We start from the raw sequence: 21,926 nt of genomic DNA, 5'->3' as shown, positions 1-21,926 counted from the left end.
TAAATGATGTCCGTATAGCAGAGATAAATGGATCAGGTCTAATCCCCTTAGATGTTTTGTTTCCATATTGTACGCACATACTGGTAGCTGCATATTTACATGTAAATGCTGGCAGTTTTGTGGCCAAATCCCTCTCCAGTTGCTCTTTAAGAAACACATACAAACTCCACTGTTTGCACTTTTCCCTCCTCTCCCATATCTCTGAGACCATACGGTGTCACTCCTGGAAACATTTATGATAGTTGGCTTGCTAAGGATTTGAGTGTGCACACTTCTGGGATGGCACATTCAGTATCAGACTCTAATTTCAGTCAATATTAAGCATGGAAACTAATTCATTGTAAAGGTCAGGCATCATTGCTTTAGTCAATGATGGATCCGGCAGGCTTGCTTTCTCTCTCTCTCTCAGCCACCCCCCCCATCCTCTCCTCCTTTCCTCCCTCTTCTTAGTCCTGTGTAATGGTAGACTCACTCTGGGGGCTTAGCACCGCATTGTTTAGCTCTGACAATATATCCCAGAGACCTCTGCAGCTGCTCCCTGCGCTCACAATGACAGATTAATTAACACAATCACACAGTGCTGGCCCTGGCTCAACGCACAGGTCTGCTGTGGGACAGATAGGTAAATCCTACACATATGGAGAACACGCACCACTTGATGAGGGTTTAATAACAAGGATAAGTTTTTTTCAATGGAGGGGGGGCTACGCTTGTAACTGATCAAGTCTGTCTGTCTCGATGGCTGGATATGGAGGAAGAGAGAGGAAGAGAGTGTTTTCTAATTCAGGAGAGCAGAGATGCTGAGGAAGAATTACCACTGCCAGATGTTCAGCTTGAGGAACATTGATTAGTCCAGAATTACTGGCTGCATTATTCATAGTCAGCCTATGGTGGTCATGAAGTTATTGATGTTCTCAATATGGATAGCAAATATAGTACAGTGGTGGCTGTCAAAGTGAGCGAGCCTGCCTTTGCTTGATACATTCAGAAAGCATCTCTAGATTTCGACATTTAACTGCAAATACCCAGCATCTTAAATTAGAAATCCTACTTTCATTGATTTCAAAGGAAGGATGGGTACAAATTACTTCTCTGAATATCTAATCAGGACACAGTTTAAAAATGCACTTTAGCTTTAATTATAATTTGAGATTAGGAGTTACGACTCTTTTTTCTTAACGGATAAACTCATAAAAGCTACATTCTGGAGCCCTGTGACCTACATTAGGCCAGTTACGTTCACAATTTGAATAAAATATGGCAAGAAAATATGAAATCGTCTGACAGTTATTAATTAGTCCCATTCAAAGCTCTTAACCTCAAGGTCAGTGAGCAGACACCATGTAATGGTGCTGTCCCTACATGTGTTTTGTTCCTTATTTCCTGGCTTTATGCCACTTTTACTGTAAGTCACAAGAGCCTAAAGTGATAAGTGTCTGTAAAACTGTGAATGGTAACATGAGCAGTGGTTTTGCCAGAAACACAGATAAAGTGGGCTGGTGAACAGAATATCACATTTCATTTGGTTGCTCCAGTTACTTTCATCTGTCCTGTGTGTTTGCCAACAGTAAAAGCATCTTTTAACTTGGACCCTGGCTTAATAAAACCACATTGTATGCAGAGATCAGCCTGTCTGACTGATTTGCCTGAATAGATTACCTGTTGGCTTTTCCATCTTCCCCTCACTTCTGTCTTTTAATCCTCTTTTTAATTATTATTGCAGATATGAGGCTCAAATTAAGCTCAAAATGCTTGTTTTCCTAGCATGCAGATAAAAAGATTTACCCAGGGAGTTCTGAACACCTGCCTTGAAATATTGTTCCGCCGTCTCCTGAATGCCATTTGGCTTAATTGACTTGGAAACGTCCCAAATGCGTCATTGACTATGTGGTCTAATTAATATTAATAATATATGCTATTATAAACATCAAAGAACATCTGGTGCCCCTGTTTTTCTCCACTTACCAGTCTTGTGCTTGCGACTCTCACTCTGTTTCATCTTAAACCAAACCAGAAAACATGTATCTCTGTTTTGCATTTCAGGTGCCTGATTACGGTATGCAGTGCTGTGAAAAAGTATTTGCCCCCTTATAGATTTTTTTTTCTGTCTTTTCCTTTTTTGTCACAGTTAAATGTTGTAGATCATCAAAGAAATTTTAATATCAAACAAAGAAAACCAGAATAAATACAAAAGGCAGTTTTCTTATGACGATTTCATTTATTGAGGAAAGAAAGCTGTCCAAATCAACCTAGCCCTATGTGAAAAAGTAATCACCCCTTCTTGTAAAATCATGGAATAACTGATTAACAGATTTGTTTGGAAAGCTGAGTTAGATTTCTCGGGCCACACCCAGACCTGATTGGTGCCTGACATAAATAATCAAAGAATGACTTAAACAGAACCTGACAGAACCTTGGCTAAAAGATCTCAAAAGCAACACTTCATGCCCCAATATAATGAATAAGGTAAAAAAAAAAAAAAGTCGACATCTATCAGTCTGGAAAGGGTTACAAAGCCCATTTCTACGGTTTTGGGACCACAGTGAACCACAGTGAGAACTGTTATCCACAAATGGAGATAATATTGAAGAGCATTATAACTTCCTAAGAGAGGTTGACCTGCTAAAATGAACTCCAAGAACACACACAAAAAAAAACAGAACAACATCCTCTCTTTGCTTAGTCAAGGTCAATGTTCGTGATATAGCAGTAAGAAAGAAACTAGGCAAAAATGACATCCAAAGGAAAATAACTATCTGAATGATCAGCAAGATTTCTGGGAACATTTTCTTTGGACTGAGGAGACAAAGATGAACTTTTTGGAAGTTTGCATCCTGGTGCTTGAAACCAACGTAGCATTTCAGAAAAAATCGGTTTATGACCTTAAGCCTTAGCACACTTGGGTCATGATTCAGAACAATAATACAAACCACACAGCAGGTCCACCTCTGAATAGCTAAACACACACAACAACACACTGGACTTAAGTTGCATTGCGATATTAAACAGCCTGTTGATGCTTGAAACCCTCCTATGTGGCAGAAGCTGCAAAGAAGAGTGGAGCTAAATTCCTCCACAGCTATAAAGAGGACTCATTGCCAGTTATCACAAATGCTTGATGGTAGTCTTTGCTGCCAAGGGTGGCACAACCAGTTATTAGGTTTAGGGGGCAATTACTTTTTTACATATGGCCAGGTTGCTTTGGATTCCCCTTACAATATGAAAGCTACCTTTTCCATCTGCGTAGGTTATCTAAAATAAAAAATTGTTTAATGATCTGAAACATATAGGTGTGGCATAAAAGAAAAAAGAAACCGAAGAATTGTGTGAGGGGAAATACCTTTTCACATCACTGTTCAGAGAGAGAGAGAGAGAGAGAGAAAGCCAAAGCCATGTGGTATATAGACTTTTTTGATATCTACAATATAACTGCCAAACGCCCATGTAAGCAAATAAAATGTGAGAATGTGATTGCATTGACGGGAATATATAACTGTAAATCTTGAAGCCTATTTCCATATGAAATGAATCACTTGTCCAAGCCCAGCTGCATGCTTTCTCCACAGACATGGTTCACTTGAGGCTTTTATTTATTTACCTTTTTTCTCCCTCCACTATGCACATGTAAGAAGCAGATAACTTATACGCATCACTTCATTAGATGCTCTGTGTTAGGTGAGAGAGGCTTGGGTTTGTAATGATGCAGTAATTGGAGTTTTGGTTGATAAATCTAAGCTCTAAAATTACTCCCTTCACATAATGTGAGGCTCAGCACTGTAAGTAAATCTTAAACTGATTAAGTTAGCATGAACCAGGCAATCACAAAGATGGCACCCATCCAAAGGAAGAGAGAGGAGGGGAAAAAAAGGCAGAGGCAGTCTTCATGCTTTGTGTTGGTTTTCCGGCTTTCATGAAGGCTGGCAAATGGGTTTAAGAAGGTCCGCACTGGAAGATGAGGTCAGATATATGTGTTTTCTGCATTTGCAGCTTGCCCGTAATGTCATCGTAATTTAAACCACAGAATAATTGAGATATATGATGTGTCTAAAAGAGTTCCATTAAGCTGTTTAGATTTCTGTCTTTTGTGTGTGTTTTGTTTGTTATTGGAGAAAAGGGTGTGGCACTGTTTAGGGTCTCTTTCCCGCTCTCCCACTTTTAATGTACACCAACATTATATCACATGTACTTCACTGCACACACACACACACACACACACACATACACACACACACACACACACACACACACACACACACACACAATCATATACAGGGTAAAAAGGGGAGAACCGACTTTAGTTCAAGGGCATGATTTTTCAATTTCAGCTGTGACGTTTCAATCTCATTAAGTAGAGCTCAATATAATTAATATGTGGGTGTTATTTTACGGTTTTGTAAATTGTAATAGTCGAGAAAACAACCCTCCTTGCGCTACCATTCAGTTCAAAATGATGGTTATGCCCACTAAAGTGGGAAACAGAGTGGATCTGGTACTACAGATCATTAGATCTAGATTTACCCCAGAGAACTACCTCAGGGTCAGATCCTGAGGTGTATGAAATTGATATTTCTGTGGTGGGGATGAATCACTCCAGTAACTTAGGTATTAGTCCATTAAAGAAGAACAATAAGGCATCAATATGCATAGAATTAAATTAATGGTGGTGGGTTTATCTCCCCATCCCAGACGCATCCCTAAAAGACACAGTATAATGTATGACCTGACCTTCAAATGCCAGGAGAGTGTTGGGCAATAAACTGCCAATATTTGTGGCTTAATGGCGCCGGATGACTTTTACTGTAATTGGAATGGCAGCGAAACAGCTGGGCTGTTTAAAGACAGTGCGAGGCAGAGGTCTGAGACAATCACTAACTCAAAATGGTCACATGGAGTGTGTTTAACCCTGAAGGGTATTTCTTTGACGGCTGTAAGGATGAAAGTGTAGGTAAACAGAGGGAGGAAGATGTTTAGATTACCTTTAATTAAAAGTTATGCCGTGCAAGATCAAATCTTGTATCCAGATGGTTATTATTCACCAGTTAAAAAGAAGAAAAATTGCCCTTTGTCATTTTCCACAAAAACACACTTTGTACTTTTTGAATTATGTTTCCAACATACCATTTTTCAAGTATGAAGCAAAAATAAACTCAGTTACAGTAGATGGCGTGGTTAATCAGGGCCGCTCACATGTCGACATTATTTTTGACTCAGAAACCCACTTTACAGGCTTTGATGGAGCACGGCTTGTGTCTGCAACATCTGCCTTGTTCTAGTTGCTTAACAATTTCACTGTTTATTATTTCTGGAAGAATCTTGTTTGGTGTTAACATCTTTGGGTGTATTTATTGCACATGGTGGTGGCGTCCATACTGTAAAATGATGGATCACTGGAGCTGAAAGCTGATTACAAGCTTGATTTACTGCAGGGCAGCACTTAAATCATTCAACTCAGCCTGGTGTGAGATTGCAACATTTTTCATGTTTAGACAACTGGTCTTGGTGCATATAGAGCAAAATACTCAAAATGACTCATATAACCATAGATTCTTAATCTGATTTTGATTATAACATGCTTTTGTTATTATTCTTTTTGTTAGGTGAAAACATGTACAGGTGTCCAATCTCCAGTGACTATACAGCTGCACAGACAGCCTCTCGCAGCTTCCATCTGGACCGCTACCACTTCCCCCACTGGCAGAACAACAGAGATCTTTCCCCTCCTTTGCAGCCCAGTGGCAGCAGCAGCAGCTCCAGCCCCAACAGCAAGCACCGACCAAGATCCAGAGAAGACTGCAGTCCAGGTGCAGGGCAGTACCTTGGTCTGGAGTGCCACACTGAGGAAGTTACTCTTGCCAACAAGCAGTCCAACCCCAATGTCAAAGATGTAGAAGCCTCTGTGTCTGATAAAACCAGAAAGTCCCAGTATGAGCCTTTGGATTTGTCTGTCAGGCCAGAGTATGTCCTATCTCAACCAGCTATGTCTTCTGCTGCACTGGTACAGATGTCTGGCCTTTTTAATAATGGGCTCTCGTCCACTATTAGCCGCCGGCTACAAAGTTACCCAAATGCAGCAGCTGAACTCAGTAAGAAACCAGCATATCAGTGTGACCTTTTGGTGCAGGGAACAAAAGAAGACATGAACTCACATTCTGCAGGCTCCATAGGTCACGGTGTTGAGGTTGCATTTGAGACATTTGAAAGAGAGGATAAAAATGAAGATTCTGCAAAATGGAAGATGCTAAAAAATGATGTGCCTGAGTCAAAGGAGCTGGGACAGGCCAAAGTTGATTTCGAGGGTCCTGGTGGAAAAAATCAAACCAAGCTTGGTCAGTGGGGAAGAGGTGCGGCTGAATCTCCCATCTCATCTTTTGAGAGTTTGACTCCAGGGCTGGCAGACTCACTCCTTCACCAGGGTGCCCTGCTCTCCTTCCTTAGATCCCAGGGAAACCTGACTAACAGCCCACTTGTTAGTGCCCACAAAGCCAATGTAAACAGTGGAGATAATGTCGACAAGGAAGCTGCAGGTGAGCATAAACTTACTGATAATACAGCACCTTGCCAATGTATTCATATTCATGCCCCTTGAACTTTTTCACATTATAGCCACAAAGTTCAAAGTTCTTTTACTGACAATTTTATGTAGTAGGCCATCTCAAAGTGCTCTGAATCAAAACTATATTGAACCATCTTTTGCTGTAATTACGACAGTAAGTTTTTAATGGTATGTCTTTGCACATCTGTAGACTGAAATGCATTCTTAATCTTTGTGAAATTGCTGAAGCTCGGGCAGACTGAATGGAAAGCATCTCTAAGCATCAATTTTTAAGTCTTGCCACAGATTCTCAATTGGATGTTGGTCTGTACTTTGAATAGGCCATTCTAACACATGAATATCCCTGATCTAAACTATTCCATTGTAGCTCTGACTGCATGTTTAGGGTCCTTGTCTTGCTGGAAATTAAAGACCCCTCAGAATAACGTATTTCAAGTCTTCAGCCTCTAACAGGTTTTCTTTCAGGATTGGCTGTATTTAGTACCATCCTTTCCCCATCAACTCTGACCAGCGTCCGTGTGTCTGGTGAAGAAAAGCTGCTTAACGCTGCCACCACCCTGTTTAGGCATGAGGTTGGTATGTTCATGGTGATGTGCTTGTTAGTTCCCCCTCACCTAACGTTTTGCATGTAGGCCAAAAAGTTCAATTTAGTCTTATTTGACAAGATCACCTTCTTCTACATGTTTTCTATGCTCCCTACAAATTTTAAATGGTACTTTTAGCTTTCCTCTCACCACGACTGCACACCTAATACAGTATCCCGTCAACAGATTCTTCCACAAGAGCTGTGGATATTTGCAGCTCCTCCAGAGTTTCCATGGGTCTGTTATCTGCTGTTCTTGCTTGGTTTGTCAGTTTTAGTGGATGGCCATGACTTGGTTGGTTTTCAGTCATGCCTTACTCTTTCCATTTTTATGGATTGAACAGTGTTCTGTGAGATGTCCAAAGCTTGTGATTTTATTTTGTAACCTAAACCTACTTTAAGCTTCTTCACAACTTTTTCCATGACCTGTCTGGTGTGTTACTTGGTTTTCACACACATACCTGGACTCCATTTGCTAATTAGTTGACCTTTGAAGCTGGCTCAATACTCTGGATTTATTTTAAGGGTGTGATATTAAAAAGGGGTAGAAAGCAATATACGCCACGTTTGTATTTGTAAAAGGTTTAGAAAACCATGTATCATTTTCTTTCCTTTTCACAATTATACGCTAATTTGTGGTGGTCTAACACATAAAATCCCAACATAGCATGTTGCAGTTTGTGGATTTAACATGACAAAATGCAGAAAAAGTTCACATTTTAATGAATACTTTTGCAAGGCGCTGTACAATGAAAGTAGCTATCACTGGTAACAAGCTTCAGTTAGAACTCACTCAAGATTTAAAGGTATATAATGCCATCTAGTGGACAAAGCCAGGCTGGTCATCATCTTGTTATCTGCTGATAGATGCTTCACAGTGGACTGCTTGAGTTAACTGGTGCTCAAGCTTCAGGCCCTGCATCAGCATGTGACATCGCCAGCCGCATGTATTGTGCTACACGACTCCGAAAAGAGTTTTTGGCAGGATCTCAGTCTTCATACCCCAACAGCGGGAGTGTGAAGAGCGAGTGTGAGTGTGTGTGAATCATGCCAATTATGAACAACACACTTCCTTTATACTTATAGCACTTGAGTTTTTTTTTTTTTCATCTTTCTCTTCCCAGATCTAAACTCTGATCTCAAATAAAGGCTAAATAAGACACAGGTGCGCGGCACTGATTAGCTGTACACTTTAAAGGATGATATAATCTCCTTGTGTGATAGGTTACAAATCGCCAAGCCGATGGAGCCCACTGATGGAGAGGCTTAAACTCTTGTGCTGGTGTGATATGCTTGCTGAGTGCAGATTTAATAATGCTGTCTCTCAAGAGAGGGAATCCAACAGCTGGGGTCTTTGATATGCATGTATTATGAGTGCAACATGATACACCTTCCCTCTGATCCCCCTCTTATTCAGAAACTCAATATGTTCATGTGAAAGACAGGAAAGTGCCTGTCAACTCCATTAGGGATTAACATCTGTTCCCTTTCTTTATGATTCTAACAGCAAGATGTAGTTTTCTATTTGATTGTACAGATGGTTAGTATAATATGCAGAGAAATGCCCCTCCCCCTTTATAGCCTCTGCACTGTTTGTGTTTCTTTCTTAATTTTATTGTGCATGATGCTAATTGGATTAAAATATTACACGGGATTCAGAAAGGCAGGAACATTCTGGGTTTGTGCAGTGCAAAACGTGTTTAAGTTTGCTTTAAAATATCTGTTAGTCATTAAGCCACACTTTTTCCCATTCAGCATATTCCCCTGCAACTGTTGCCTATATTTCTCAGTAATCTGATCAATGCAGGCTATTTAAGGGTTCCCTGCGTTCTGTTTGCTGCAGATTGATCGTTTTGCCTCTTCCCTGAGGAAGCGAATGTCGAAGAATACAATAAACACCTGTCACTCACAGTGGACAGTGAGATGGGTTGGTGACATTGAGAGTCCACTGAATGTCCTCCAAAAACCAAACTAAGCAGGTGGCTCCGCAGTCTGTCCTGTCTTCCGTGATGACCAGGTGGCTTTGTCACGGGGCTGTCTCCTGTTGCCCCCATCCTCACCATACTGCATGGCACGTCGAGTGGCATGGTGACATATTGCCGGGCAGTTTGGACATGGAGTGATGTGTTTGTGATGACAGTTCGGGTCGGCTCCAATGTGCCAGCAGTGGTAATTGGCCAGATGGTGACCTCTGGTTGAACCTGTCTGTATGCTCATTATTCTCATCGAACCCTCCCTTGTGTGTTAAACGGTCTGTCACTCCTGCACTGCTCGAATTAAACCACTAGATGGCAACATTTACCATATTTAGGCCTAAGCACACCCTTAAAATCGCTCTCCTATGCCTACATTGGATATTCAAAGTCTTCACACCTCTGTTAAAAAGACAGCTTTTTATAATGTGAAAAATGAGAGCAGGAGAAATTCTATTTTTCCAAATTTTTACATCTTTATTCCAACAGATGCTTCAAAACTCTCAAAAAAACGATTTTTTTATTTATTTGGATGTGTTTATGATGTAGTATCAGCTAAGCGAAATTGTCTTTGGGAAATTATGAGAATAAAATCTTAACATTACAAAAAAAATCTCATAACATTATGAGAATAAAGTCATAATTTTTATGAGAACTCTTACAAAAAAGTGAAGTCTTCCATGCATTAAAATTAGGAATGTTAAGCATCAAGTTATATTTTTGTATCTGTTTCAAAAATAAGGAAATTCTTAATATTTCAGTATCAAATTATTATCAGTATCAGGACTTTAAATCGATTGTGCAAATGACTGTGTCTGTTTTAAAGAAAGAACCACACAGACTTGAAGGAAATTGTTTAATTAGTGGAAGAGGAGCTGTCATTACTTTATTCTCCTAATAGTGCATCTTTTTCTCGAAAAAAAAATTCTCTTAGCCCGGCCCTAATGCTCCATCGTAGTACTGCGGATCTTCTCTATTGTCAGGATGTGACATTTTGGACTTTGTGTTTTGTTTTGTTTACTGTTTTCTAGAGGTTTCTTGTTTATGGTTTTGTATTCGTGTTTTCTGTTTTTCCTACAGTTCTAGTTTTCTTCTGCCTCCCAGTGAGTTCTCCTCTCACCCTTTGTTCCCTTGGCATTGCTTTCCTGTTCTTAGAATGTTTTCATTATTATTAATGTTATTAGTTCTCCGGTCCCCTTTAGCCTTGTTCCTCTAGTTTATCTTGGTTCTCTATTTCCTCCTTTATAAGTTAGCTTTAGTTATTGTTTACTTTTATTCTAGTCCTCGTTTCCTCTGCTTCATCCTCAGTTTGGGTTCAGTCAGTGTTTGTTTGGGTTTGCTTACTTTTTAGTCAGGGTTCCCTGTTGGTTTCTATTTTGTTAAGTGTTTAGGCCTTAGGTTATTGTGTTCCCTCAAGGTTCTCAGTTTCCTTTAGTTCATGTTTATTCTTGATTCTTATGTTTTATTTATCTTGGTTTATAGTTTTGTTTTAGGTCTGCTAGGTGTCTTGTTAATTACTTGTATTAGGTTCACCTGTTCCCTCTGCCTTCCTGCCTCCTTGCCTCACCTGTCCTTAGTTCCTTTGATTACCTGCCTTTGTTTTCTCTCTGCATATTAGTTGGTTTGTTTCATTATGTTTTTGTGGGTTCCTTGCATTACAACTCGACCCTCTACCCTCATCCCTGCCATGAGTCTCCATGTTCCTGCAGTGTCTGTGATGTAAGTGTTTGGATCTTGACCCTGTTCAGTACCTGCAGTGTTTTGTTACGTTTTTTGACCTTTTTGAATAAAGCTGAGAGACTGCTTTGAAATGCACTTCCCAAGCTCTTGTCTGTGCTTTGGTCCAACCCAAAACCCCACCGTGACATCTATATTTCATCTTTCAGCTTTCTAAACGTTTTTGTGCTAACATTCATCTCCCAAAAACATGATGGTGCCACCACTGTGCTTCACTTGTATGGCAGTGTTTTGATCATGTGTAGTGTTTTTTCTAAACCTTTTGTACTTTCGATGAAAAAGTTCACCTTATTCTCATGAGGCCATGAAATACTCCCCCACATCCTTTTAGGAGACTTCCAGTATATATATTTATGTATATATATTCCTGGAGATCCTTTAATGTTGCTTTGGGCCTCTTGGCCTCTTGGTTTTCTTCCTGCCTTTTCATCAATGACATTAACTTATTGATATTGTCAATGCTATATTTTTATATTTTTCTCCACTTCTGGATGACTGTCTTCACTGTGTTCCATGGTTTATCTAGAGCATGGAAATACTTTTGTATTCCACTCCTGACTGATGCCTGTTGAAAATGAGATCCTGCAGATGCTTTGGAGGCTCCCTGTCCATGGCAATTGCTGCAAGATGTTGCATGACTCAGAAAATGTTTTGAAGAAATGTATGGCACATAATACAATATTATTGCTTTTGGTCTTTCTGCTCTTAATAGAGTTACAATGGACGTCTAACAAGCTGACATTAGCTAGATAATTAGCCTGGCTATCAGTTCATGTAGCGTACCTGCAAATGCCACTCTAGCCTCTCAGTATGCCAACTGTATAATGCAAAAAAGCATTATGTTAAAAACAGCAATGGGCGACACACCTCTCCAACAAACTTTCTGTCTTGTAATTATGAGAAATGTGCCAGACTAATTAGTTGTATCTCAAGTTACTACACAACTTTCCCCTGCATCTCATAAACAACAAGAAGATTATGGAAAACGTTTTTTTTTTTAATTGAGTTGAAACTGTAACCCTTAAAACCTTGTAAAGGTAGAGAACAGGTTGAGAATGACTGAAAGGAACGTGAGCAAAATTTGAGTTGATCCTAGCTATGAAAAGAAGACCTCGACTTGTGACCTTAAAGGTCTGTCTGGTATGTATTAAGGGAGCATTTTAGAAATGCAGGAAGCTGCTACACTATTTAAAGCTTTAGAAACATTAAGAATAGTAAACTGCTATGATGCTTTTGAGTTTGAATGTTTTTTCATGGAAACGTCTTCTTTGGTCTTTGGCCCTTTTGGGCTAGCTGTGAGCTTCAGCCTCTTCCAGCTAATCTGGATTTACATGAAGTGGAAACGCCAGGATAGTTATCTACTGCATGTAAAATGTTAACTGCTTATACACTTTTAACAGAACCTTACTTCAAAACTATCTCTTTAACTAATTAACCAAATGAGCTGCATCCTCATTTGACATCAGATCAGACTTCTCAGATGCATGAGAACAAGGAATATGAGAAGATCAATAAAGAAAGGATTACGAATAAAAGAACATGGAGGGCAGAGAGAAAGAAAAGGCTCTGATTTGAAAGGGGTGAGTCATTATCTCTTTGTCTGACCTCTGTGTACCCTCCGCGGAGAGGGTGACAGAGAGCGAGAGAAAAGGAAAGAGAAAAGGAGTGAGAAAGATCACCATAGATGGAGATAGATGGAGCGACAGCGAGGTGAAAGAGGAGCGGTAGTGCGGCTGTCTCTGCGAGCAGATGTCGTTTGAGGGCAGCGAGAGGGCAGCTTAGCCTGCCTTTGTGCTGTGCTTCGTCCCATAGAGATAATGAAGGGTGGAGCAATGGGAAGGATGTGCAGTCATCACTCACTGTCTGTGTGCCATCAGAACTCAGGCCTGTGTCATCCGTCACCATTCAGTTCCTCGGGCCCACGTCGGCCACACCACTGTCATCATGGTCATTATCTCAGTCTGTTACACGCAACATGCTCACCCCACACAGACACACAGATTCATGCAGCTGCAAACAAATGTGTGTGTAAAACCTCATGCGAATACCCATGTACAGCAATGAATGATATAGCTAAACACTTTTGATGGAAGTCAAAATACAAATAAGGGTTCACTGATATTTTTTAAAATATAAAAGAAACTTTAAAGCAATAAAACATGTTTTTAAAGAGTCTAAGTCTTAGAAAGGGTGTACACTGATAGAGCTGAAATAAGTAAACATCTGACTAAAGATTGGACAGAGTTTTCCTAATTTAATTTAATAGTTATCGCCATGCAAAATCTTTTAGAGACTTAATTAATTGAGGTTACTGACACCTACTGGACGGTACCAACATTTTTTCATCACCTAAATTTTACTATGAGAATGAATGAGATTTATATTCTATTTTACAACGGAGTCCTGGCCAAGGTAACTTAAGACGAGAAACAACAGTTTGTTCAGGTTTTACATGAGACTTAAGAGATTTATATCATTTTTATTGTCTTAAAATCAAATTGTCAATTTTGCCCAGCACAGCATAATCCACATCGTGCCCCTCCACCCTTACTACACCAATACATTCCAGTGGTTTTTGCTTCTAATTTATCAGGTATGAAAACCAGTGGAAAGATATTTTCTACAGACCTTGCATTAGCATGTCTAACACACTGAGACTAGCAAAGATTTAAAGCATTTTTTAAATAATCTACTTTAAGGACATGTGAGAGTGAACTAGCAGGACGTTTCTGATTTTTTTTTTGCTTTGGTCAGGAGGTCATATTTCATTAGAGACAACTGGTCCGAATAGGAATCATTACCACAATCAATTAAAAGATGTAATGTGAAATCTTCAGGACATAATATACAATAAATTGAATAATATCTTTATATTATTTGCTTTTTCTCATTATTTGCCTCAATAATTTCCCCAAAATACTGAATTACCTAGAGAAGTAAACTGATATGTCCTGGTGAAGAACATGGGTACAAAATGTTTTTTTTTTAAAGAATTTGAAATACATTGAAGTGAAATTAGGGTACCAATTAACAGAGGAGTAAATTGACCCAGACCCCTGTGCAGAATGACGTTAACTGTTTACATTTTAATGTAAAGTAAAAACATGATGTTCTCTTAAGGATTTCGTTCAGTGATGTTGGATGTCAATGAGAATTTCTAAACAGATGACATTATTAGACAGAAATCTCCGGACTCAAATGATAATAATTTATTTTTGTAAAGATACCTGTCCAACACAGTTTAAAAAGGGCCTCCGGGTTAATCTGTTAGCCGGGTTGTTTGCATGACAGTTAACTGTGTGCATACAGCTGTTCTCTATGCGCTTTAGTTAACCATAAAGTTGTTTTCAGATAATGTGATGATGAGGATTTCATTATGTTATCTAATGAATGCCCAAAACCATAAATGAAGCAGTCATGGAAAGGATAGCCTCTTTTAAAGGTAAATAAGGAAAACAAATCCTTAATGCAGATTTGCATTCATCAGCTTAAACTGGACTTTTGTTAACATTGTATGCATAATTAATTCAACTGTATCCATGTTGATCTCATAGTCTTGTCAACAGAAATGATAAGACTTGCATTAATATTAAACTGAAATTTTCCTTAACTCTATTGTCAAGATAGAGTCTAGGATTGTAAACTGAAATCTAATGTTTTCTTTCTAGTGTTAAAGCAAGTCCAGGTGTTTCAGGTGCCTTGATATTGAAACTGAAGGAATATTAATATTATCCAAATTATGCATCAGAGATTTTATCTATCAGCTTGATCTGCTTTTTTTAATAAACTTAAAATAAAGTGCATCACAGAAAATGCATTTCTAGGGAGGATCGTTTTGAGGCATTCAGTAAAAGGGGGAGCTGATCAGGGGAAAATTTTACAGATTTTGATCATTGGTTGATTGGTTGGTGCATCACTACTACTGTACTACTCAACTATCTTGTATCAGGGTTCCAGGATTGTGCAAATAGCAGCGTTTAAAACAGTAAAATACACACATCACACAAAAATAGGTTGACACACATTTTCATATTGCATCCTGTTATACAGAGAAGTCTAAATCAGTAATTCAAACTGTTATTGTTATCAATCAATCAATCAATCAATCAATCAATCAATCAACCTGATTTCAGAAAAGCACAAAACAAGTGAGCCTGCAAGCAGTCAGCAAAAAATAAAACAATGCTACACTTTCTAAATAAAATAATAGTCAATAAACAGCTGGAATAAAATTAGAACCAAGGAATCAGGCGATTTACACACAAATAAATCAAATTTATGTAAATATACCTTAACCATTAGAATAAATTGAAAAGTTTGTTTATTTATGATGACATTTAAAAGGGTAGTAAAAATAGATTAAAAAGTTGAAACGTTAAGTCATTAAGATCAAAATATAATGGAACGAACAAATATAACACTTACTAAAATGTAAGAAAAAGACAAAGCACATAAAATAAAATAATATAGGGATAAATGCAAGACAGAATTACTGAAGCTCAAGTAAAAGTCAGGCTAAAAAGCCACAATAATAATTAATATCAGCAGTCTCAGCTGCCCTCGGTTCTTCAGGAAGGTGAGGGCTGTAATAAGAAAATGAAACTTTTGGTGAGTTTTTACTTTTGGTACCAACAGAAGACATTTCTCAGAAGATCTGACGGCTATGGAGAGCTTAAACGTCACCTTCCTAAAATAATGGCCTATGTAATTTTTTGTCAAAAATAATTTTTTTTCCTAAATCATCTCCTCATGATGTTATCCACCTCTTGTTGTCCATATCCTCAATTGAGGAGGTCATGCCATTTCATGCCTGTTGTATAATGGCCTATGTCAAGAGTGTGACTTGGACAGTTTTAGAGGCTTTTCAAAATGGTGACCGCTTTAGGGAAAACCAAAATCCACTAAACCACTGAAGCTGTTTTCATAATTCAGGGCTCATTCCCTTTTGGTAAGTGATAATGATTACCACAATATAGGATAGGCATTAAATATTGTATAGATATTTAGTATTTTAATTCTGTCTTTCAGTCAGCATTTTTGTCCACAAAGTAGCTACATTCATGAAGCTAACATTTAGCAAAGAGTGGAAGAGCAACAGAACCTGTGGCTCTAACAAGTAATCGTTTTTTGGTCAACTCTTTTCTTTCTTTTTAAAGATTACTTCATCAACAGTTTTTCTTTTAATTTTCCACATTACATGATCTAATTGAGAAACATATGTTGCTTAATAAAAAGGACCATAATAAATGGCTATGTCAACACTCATCTGTTGCTATTTCCTTTTGGGTGAAATTGTTAATAAATATTATTTATATTTTGTAAAGTTTTTTGTGTTTCCTGAAAAACTTGTAAAAATGACTTAAGCCATTGTTTTAGGAAGGTGACGAAAAGCAAATCAGACTGAACTAAAAGCATTACTACTTTTAGAAATATTAACACAAACGCATTTACACACCAAGCAAACCCGTTTTCATTCTTCATCTACATTTTTTGACATGTATGTGTAAATGAACTCTTGCATGTGTGTTTATCTGATTGTAAATGGCTGCTATGAAGCTCGGGCTTGAGCTGACTGTGAAAAGCGGATCATGTGGTGAGGAGATGGATGGCTCCGATCCCACTGCTGTCTCCTCTAATTGTAAAATATTAGTTACATTAGACTCTGGCCTGTGATTAATGGAACTTATTTGGAGGTTGCCCTCTCTCGGACCTCCCCTCTCCTTCTGGTGGGGAAAAGAAGGAGGGAGACAAGGTGGGACCGTAAGTAATGTAAGAGACAGAGAGAGGGGGACGCAAGCAGGGTAACAAGCAACTAATGTGAACAGAAGACCTTTTGTCTTGTTATAAACTCAGTTTATGAGAGCCTTTGTCTGCATGCAATCATAAAGTATTTAACAAGACTGATGAAAATCTGTTTTGTTTATTAAGTTACACCACGTGTGAAATCTGAGAATGTGAGATGAAAGTGATGTGCCAGATCCAATTCACAAAATCAGGAGTGTTTATATTTCCCAAATTTTTCCACTCCCAACAATAGAGGCTCGAGAAGGTTGCCGCAAAACAGGTGGGCTGCAAATTGCTCGCTACCTGGGATTTCTCCCACTATTGTTCAAACAGTTTCCACAGAAACTCTGTGCCACCCTGATGATATTCAGATGTGTCAGACCTCATCCTCTCTTTGACTACTGTGTGGAAGTGTGTGTGTGTGTGTCCTTTATGGCCATCAGGTTATTATACGCCGACAGATGGGGCATTACCTTTTATTGCCCACACCTTCTGTGAGTTTTCCCACTTTTCCCTCCGAAAAACACCTTTTTTATGTAGATGTGAAAGCGGGTGTTCAGCCGCATGCAGCTGTCCCCGCTCTGATGAGGAGTATGATAGAGAGGACGCGGTGAGGGTGGGGGTGAAAGGGCTGAGGCAGCCCTCAGTTTTTGGGAAGTAAAGTCAGATGACATCAGCACATAATGGTTTACTGTAACCATGAATCACAGAAAAAAACACTGCAGTGTGAGACAGAGGGGAACAGAGAAAGTCGTTATGTGAGGTAACATCTCAAAAATAGTACTGCAGTGAATAAGGACACTTGGCTGTCTAGGTAGGGAGGTAAAATGAGTCAGCCGCCTGAGCTTTTTTGTTTTGATCTTAGCTGCACCTTCAGGCTTTGGTGTCGTACAGATTTTTGCAGAGGCCACATTCACTTCTGGAAGCTATTAACGATATGGGTTCTTGTTTGTATCTTATGGGTACATGGTGTGCTGCGTCATGTAGCTTCACTTTTGTTTGCTCTGAAACTATGAAGCAGGCACTAAGGATGTGGACAGACAGGAAGTTTTGGCATGCATTCCTGTCCAGCTGCAGACGTCTGTCATTCCTCAGTTCAACACTTGTGTGCATGTTTATTTATCTGTGTGTGTAAACGTGTGTGTGTGTGTGTGTGTGTGTGTGTGTGTGTGTGTGTGTATTTTTACTCAGAGCAGGAAATGTGAGCAAGAACCTGTCATCACTTTAGTTGTCGCAGTGTTTCATTGTTTGCTAAATTGCAACAGAATATTTAAATGCCAGGTGACTTTAGTTTAATTTGTTCTTAGTTCGCGATGCACTTTGTAACTGTAAATACTTGAGAGGTGTTGTTTCTCTGTTATTTGTTCCACCAGCATGTTATTGTCAGCCCAGTAGGAAGACATTTCGTCGACATTCTTGGCAGATATAAACTCGTACCGTTTCCTCGTGTATCATATTTTCCCACTTCCCCCTACCACCTGATTCACTCTGGATTAAAACAAGATGTCATGCTAAAGTAGTTTGTCTTTGTTTAAAAACAAGGATACTTTTCATGTGGTTGACTGTTTACATCTTTCTATTTAACGATAGGTGTTCTGTTTAATGATACATGTATTGAAACTTTTTCTTTCATGTCATAAAATACTGGAGGAGCTTTATACCCTTTCTATCTGAGAGAGTTAGCTTAACCAGAGGCTTGAAAGCATCCCTGTCAATCAACCAAGTCGGCTCTGATTGGTTAATTACATGTAACTGATTATAAGGTGCATTCCCACTGCACTTTTTCCTGGAGTTAGGGTAGTTTTCTGTGCCACTTTTCCTGCCCTTGTCATTTCCACCACAGTAGGCTTTTTCAGAAACTAATGCATAACACCGATATTTCCACTGTGGAAAACCAGGGCAAAATCAAACACCCTGGGTAGAAAGGTAGCCCAGAAACTTGATAAGTTATGTAGTGTAACTACCTCAAAATCTAAATGAATTTTGCCAGTGCATATTACCATATTTACTTGCCCTTGGACAAAGAAAGGAATGAGAGGAGAGTTCTGGTTGGGATTATCTGAGATTACTACATTCAACTCAAGTTTTCACATTTGACTCAATGCAGTCACAAACTTCACTGTATTTTATTGTGATTTTATGTGTTAAATCAACACAAAGTAAAGCATAATAGATTGTTAGATAAGAGGAAATGCATACGTGGTTTTACATTTTTCTTTTTACAAATAAAAGCCTGACAAGTGTTGTGCATTTGTGTAAAGTCCCTTTTACTTGAGTACCCCTAAATAAAATCAAGGGCCTCCAGATGTCATGTAATTAGAAGGCAGGGGCCGGTTCTGTGCAGGCCTTACTGGTTTGGTAGAGAACTTTAGTAAACATAGAAAACATAGAATATCTTGAAGACCAAGGAACACACCAGACAGGTCAGGGAGAACTCTATGGGGAATTGTAAAGCAGGGTTAGGTTATAAAACCATATCTCAAGCTTTAGACATCTCACAAAGCATTTTTCTGTAGTCAAAAAATGAAGATAGTATAGCACAACTGCAAACCTACCAAGACATGGCCAACCATCTTAACTAATAGGCCAAGTAGGGAGAGAATTAATTAGAGTAGCCAAGAAGCCCAAGGTGACTCGGGAGGAGCCGCAGAGATCCATAGCTCAGATTCTTTGAACAGGAAAACTGTTATGAGAAGACATAAGCCATGTAGAGCACAATACAAGCATGTGGAAGCTGAGATGAGATTGAAGTTTTTGGCCAGCAAGCAAAATGCTGTGAGTGACAAAAACTAACACTGCACACCACACTGAACACACACCACTTCCACGGTAAAAAGATGGTGGAGGCAGCACCTTGCTGGGGATGCTTTTTTCTGCAGGGAGAGAGAAGCCAGTAGCCAGTTAGAGTTAATGCAAAAGGGGATTGAGATAAATTTTACAGGGAAGTACTAGAAGAAAACCTGTTAGAGGCTGTGAAAGGTTTGAGTCTGGGGAGGAGCTTCACTTTTCAGCTGGACAGTGACAATAAACATACAGCCAGATTTACACTGGAAGGGGTTGGTTTAATGCCTGTCCATGCTTATAACATGGACCTCGAAAATGTTCCTTTTTTATTTTTACAAAATGTAGGAAACGTAGTCCTTGCATTGTACAACCATGCAATGCTTTGTGTTGGTTTGTTTTATAATAGTTGTTTAAAAGTTTATGCTTAATGTAACAAAATGAAGAAAATTCCAAGGAGTGTAAATACTGTAAGTCATCTCAGGTTGCTTCAAAAACACTGGGCCCTTTAAACCAGTTTTTCAGTTGGTAGTTACTTTAGATACTCAAATGTTGACATGTAAAGGGTATTTTTTTCTAATGTGTCTTTTTTTTTCTTTGTGTTCCTTCTCCTTTTTTCCAGTTCGGAAGCCATTCCAGTGCAGGTACTGCCCCTATAGTGCCTCCCAGAAAGGAAACCTGAAGACCCACGTCCTCTGTGTTCACCGCAAGCCCTTTGACAACAGCCTCTACCCCGACCGCCGTCTACGACGCTCGCACACACCCCAGGCACCCTCCAGATTGTCTCTTGGTGCCAGAGGAGACGGTTCTGCGTCAGGCAGGGACCACATCAGTTTGACATCACTCTGTGGGACTTGATGCTGCCATAGCAACCGAAGATACAGACAGATATGATAACTGTTTTAGCCACACCTTGAAAGGGTTAAGATGATTGAGATTGTTATAAAAAATGTTAATGACCAACCTTGATGTACATTCCAGTGTTTACTTGAAGAGCCACAGTACGTATTTATCTGTAGCAAAAAAAGCTGCCTATAATAATAAAGTCCATTGTGATGTGAAAGTGTAGCGAATGTACTTGGTGCTGTTTATTTAATCAAAAGTGTCCACATGATTTTCTCATGTTTATATGCATGTATCAGTCCAACACTTGTCTCACACTAAGGGTGTGCTGCTCTGACCCAAAGCTCTTGTTCTTTCATCCAGTAAATACCCCATGTTGCATTTTTTGTAAATATCATTTGATTTCCCTTCCAGTCCACAAGTCTTGTCTATCTGTCAGGATGTGGTGCCAGATGTTCGGCCTTTAATCGCAGCAGATGTAATGAAGTAGAATGTTGCACATCGGAGCTTCCATTTGTTCTGGATTCCACTTCAGGGAGAAAGCCTCTCTCACATATAATTATTGCCCATTAACTCCCATGCTTCATGCCCTCGTGCTGGAACAATGCTCAATTAAGGGGAACCAAGGAAAAAAACTGCAGAGATTCATTGATAGTACATTCAAATGATTTTCACTACTTTCTGTTCTTTTCTTTAAGTGGAACCACCCATGTGTGCCTAAACCTAATGTACTCACTAGTAGAGCACAGGCCTAATCAGCACAGCCATTGTAAGCTGCTGCTGCCATGTATGGTAATTTTAGCCCGATGTGCGATGCCTCAGCCTTCCGTGCCAGTAGCCTGCCTGTACACCCAGAGATCACCTTGGGCAGCTGTGTGCCTGCTCAGCCGGGCCCTTGTAGCCACAGCGATGTGACTTTGACTGACAGCCCTTCTGACAACTCCATTCATGCGCCACCTGCTAGCTGTCAATCACAGCGGCCATCCTGGGGCTATTGACGGAGCTGTCAGCTTGTGTGAGATGTGTCTGTCAAAGCCCACCCACTCTGCCATTCCGTCTCCCTGCCTGGGCAACCTGACGTTCGTTTACTGTCCTCCTTCCACCTCTCCTTCCTTTCCACCTCCATCTCTTTCTTCCTCTGGCAGTCTGTCTGTCTGCTGCCTGCTTCCCATCAGGGATACGACAGCCCCTTAATCCCCGATCCAATCACAGATTCCTTGGATACACATTTGTCATCCTCTGGTTTTTGCAATGGAGTGCTTCACAAACACTTCTACAGACCTGATATACATGTTGTTTTTATGTCAGCCTCCTGTTTCAGTTGTCTTTAACCCCGCCGTACTTTCTCTAATCCCTTTACTTTTCTCTCTCTGCCATCCTCCTCCTGTGCTCATTCACCCTTCATCTCTCACTCCGACAGTTGACAAGGTCTGAGCCGCCAGCTGACTGGAAAATCGGACGCCTGTCATACCTGTCAATACTGTTTTAGAGCTGTGCCAAACTGGATCAGGCCACAACAGTCAATCTTCCGAGCTGACCAAGGTCACAGAGTTTTTGTGGCAAGATGAGGGTAAACTCTTGAAATTCTGTAACTCATGGCCCTCCAACAGCCCTCTGGATATGGCTCATCCCCGTAGTCTCTTCCTGTCAAACCTCCTAATTAAGCACAGTT

General features: G+C 39.7%; 1 protein-coding gene across 1 annotated transcript in view; it reads left to right on the top strand.

The window, feature by feature from the left end:
- Positions 1–20,479, top strand: part of LOC124857873 — a 38,646-nt gene extending 18,167 nt beyond the window's left edge. The window contains exons 3-4 of the mRNA XM_047349433.1: positions 5,598–6,524; positions 20,034–20,479. Of these exons, the coding sequence (XP_047205389.1) occupies positions 5,598–6,524; positions 20,034–20,269 (1,163 nt within the window). The 3' untranslated portion in view covers positions 20,270–20,479. The remainder of the gene's footprint in view (positions 1–5,597; positions 6,525–20,033) is intronic.
- The last annotated feature ends 1,447 nt before the right edge of the window (positions 20,480–21,926 follow it).

This window comes from Girardinichthys multiradiatus, chromosome 2 (genome assembly GCF_021462225.1).
Source record: "Girardinichthys multiradiatus isolate DD_20200921_A chromosome 2, DD_fGirMul_XY1, whole genome shotgun sequence".
Lineage (NCBI taxonomy): Eukaryota > Metazoa > Chordata > Actinopteri > Cyprinodontiformes > Goodeidae > Girardinichthys > Girardinichthys multiradiatus.
The sequence above is the reverse complement of the archived record's forward strand: the minus strand, read 5'-3'. Positions and strand labels throughout refer to the sequence as shown.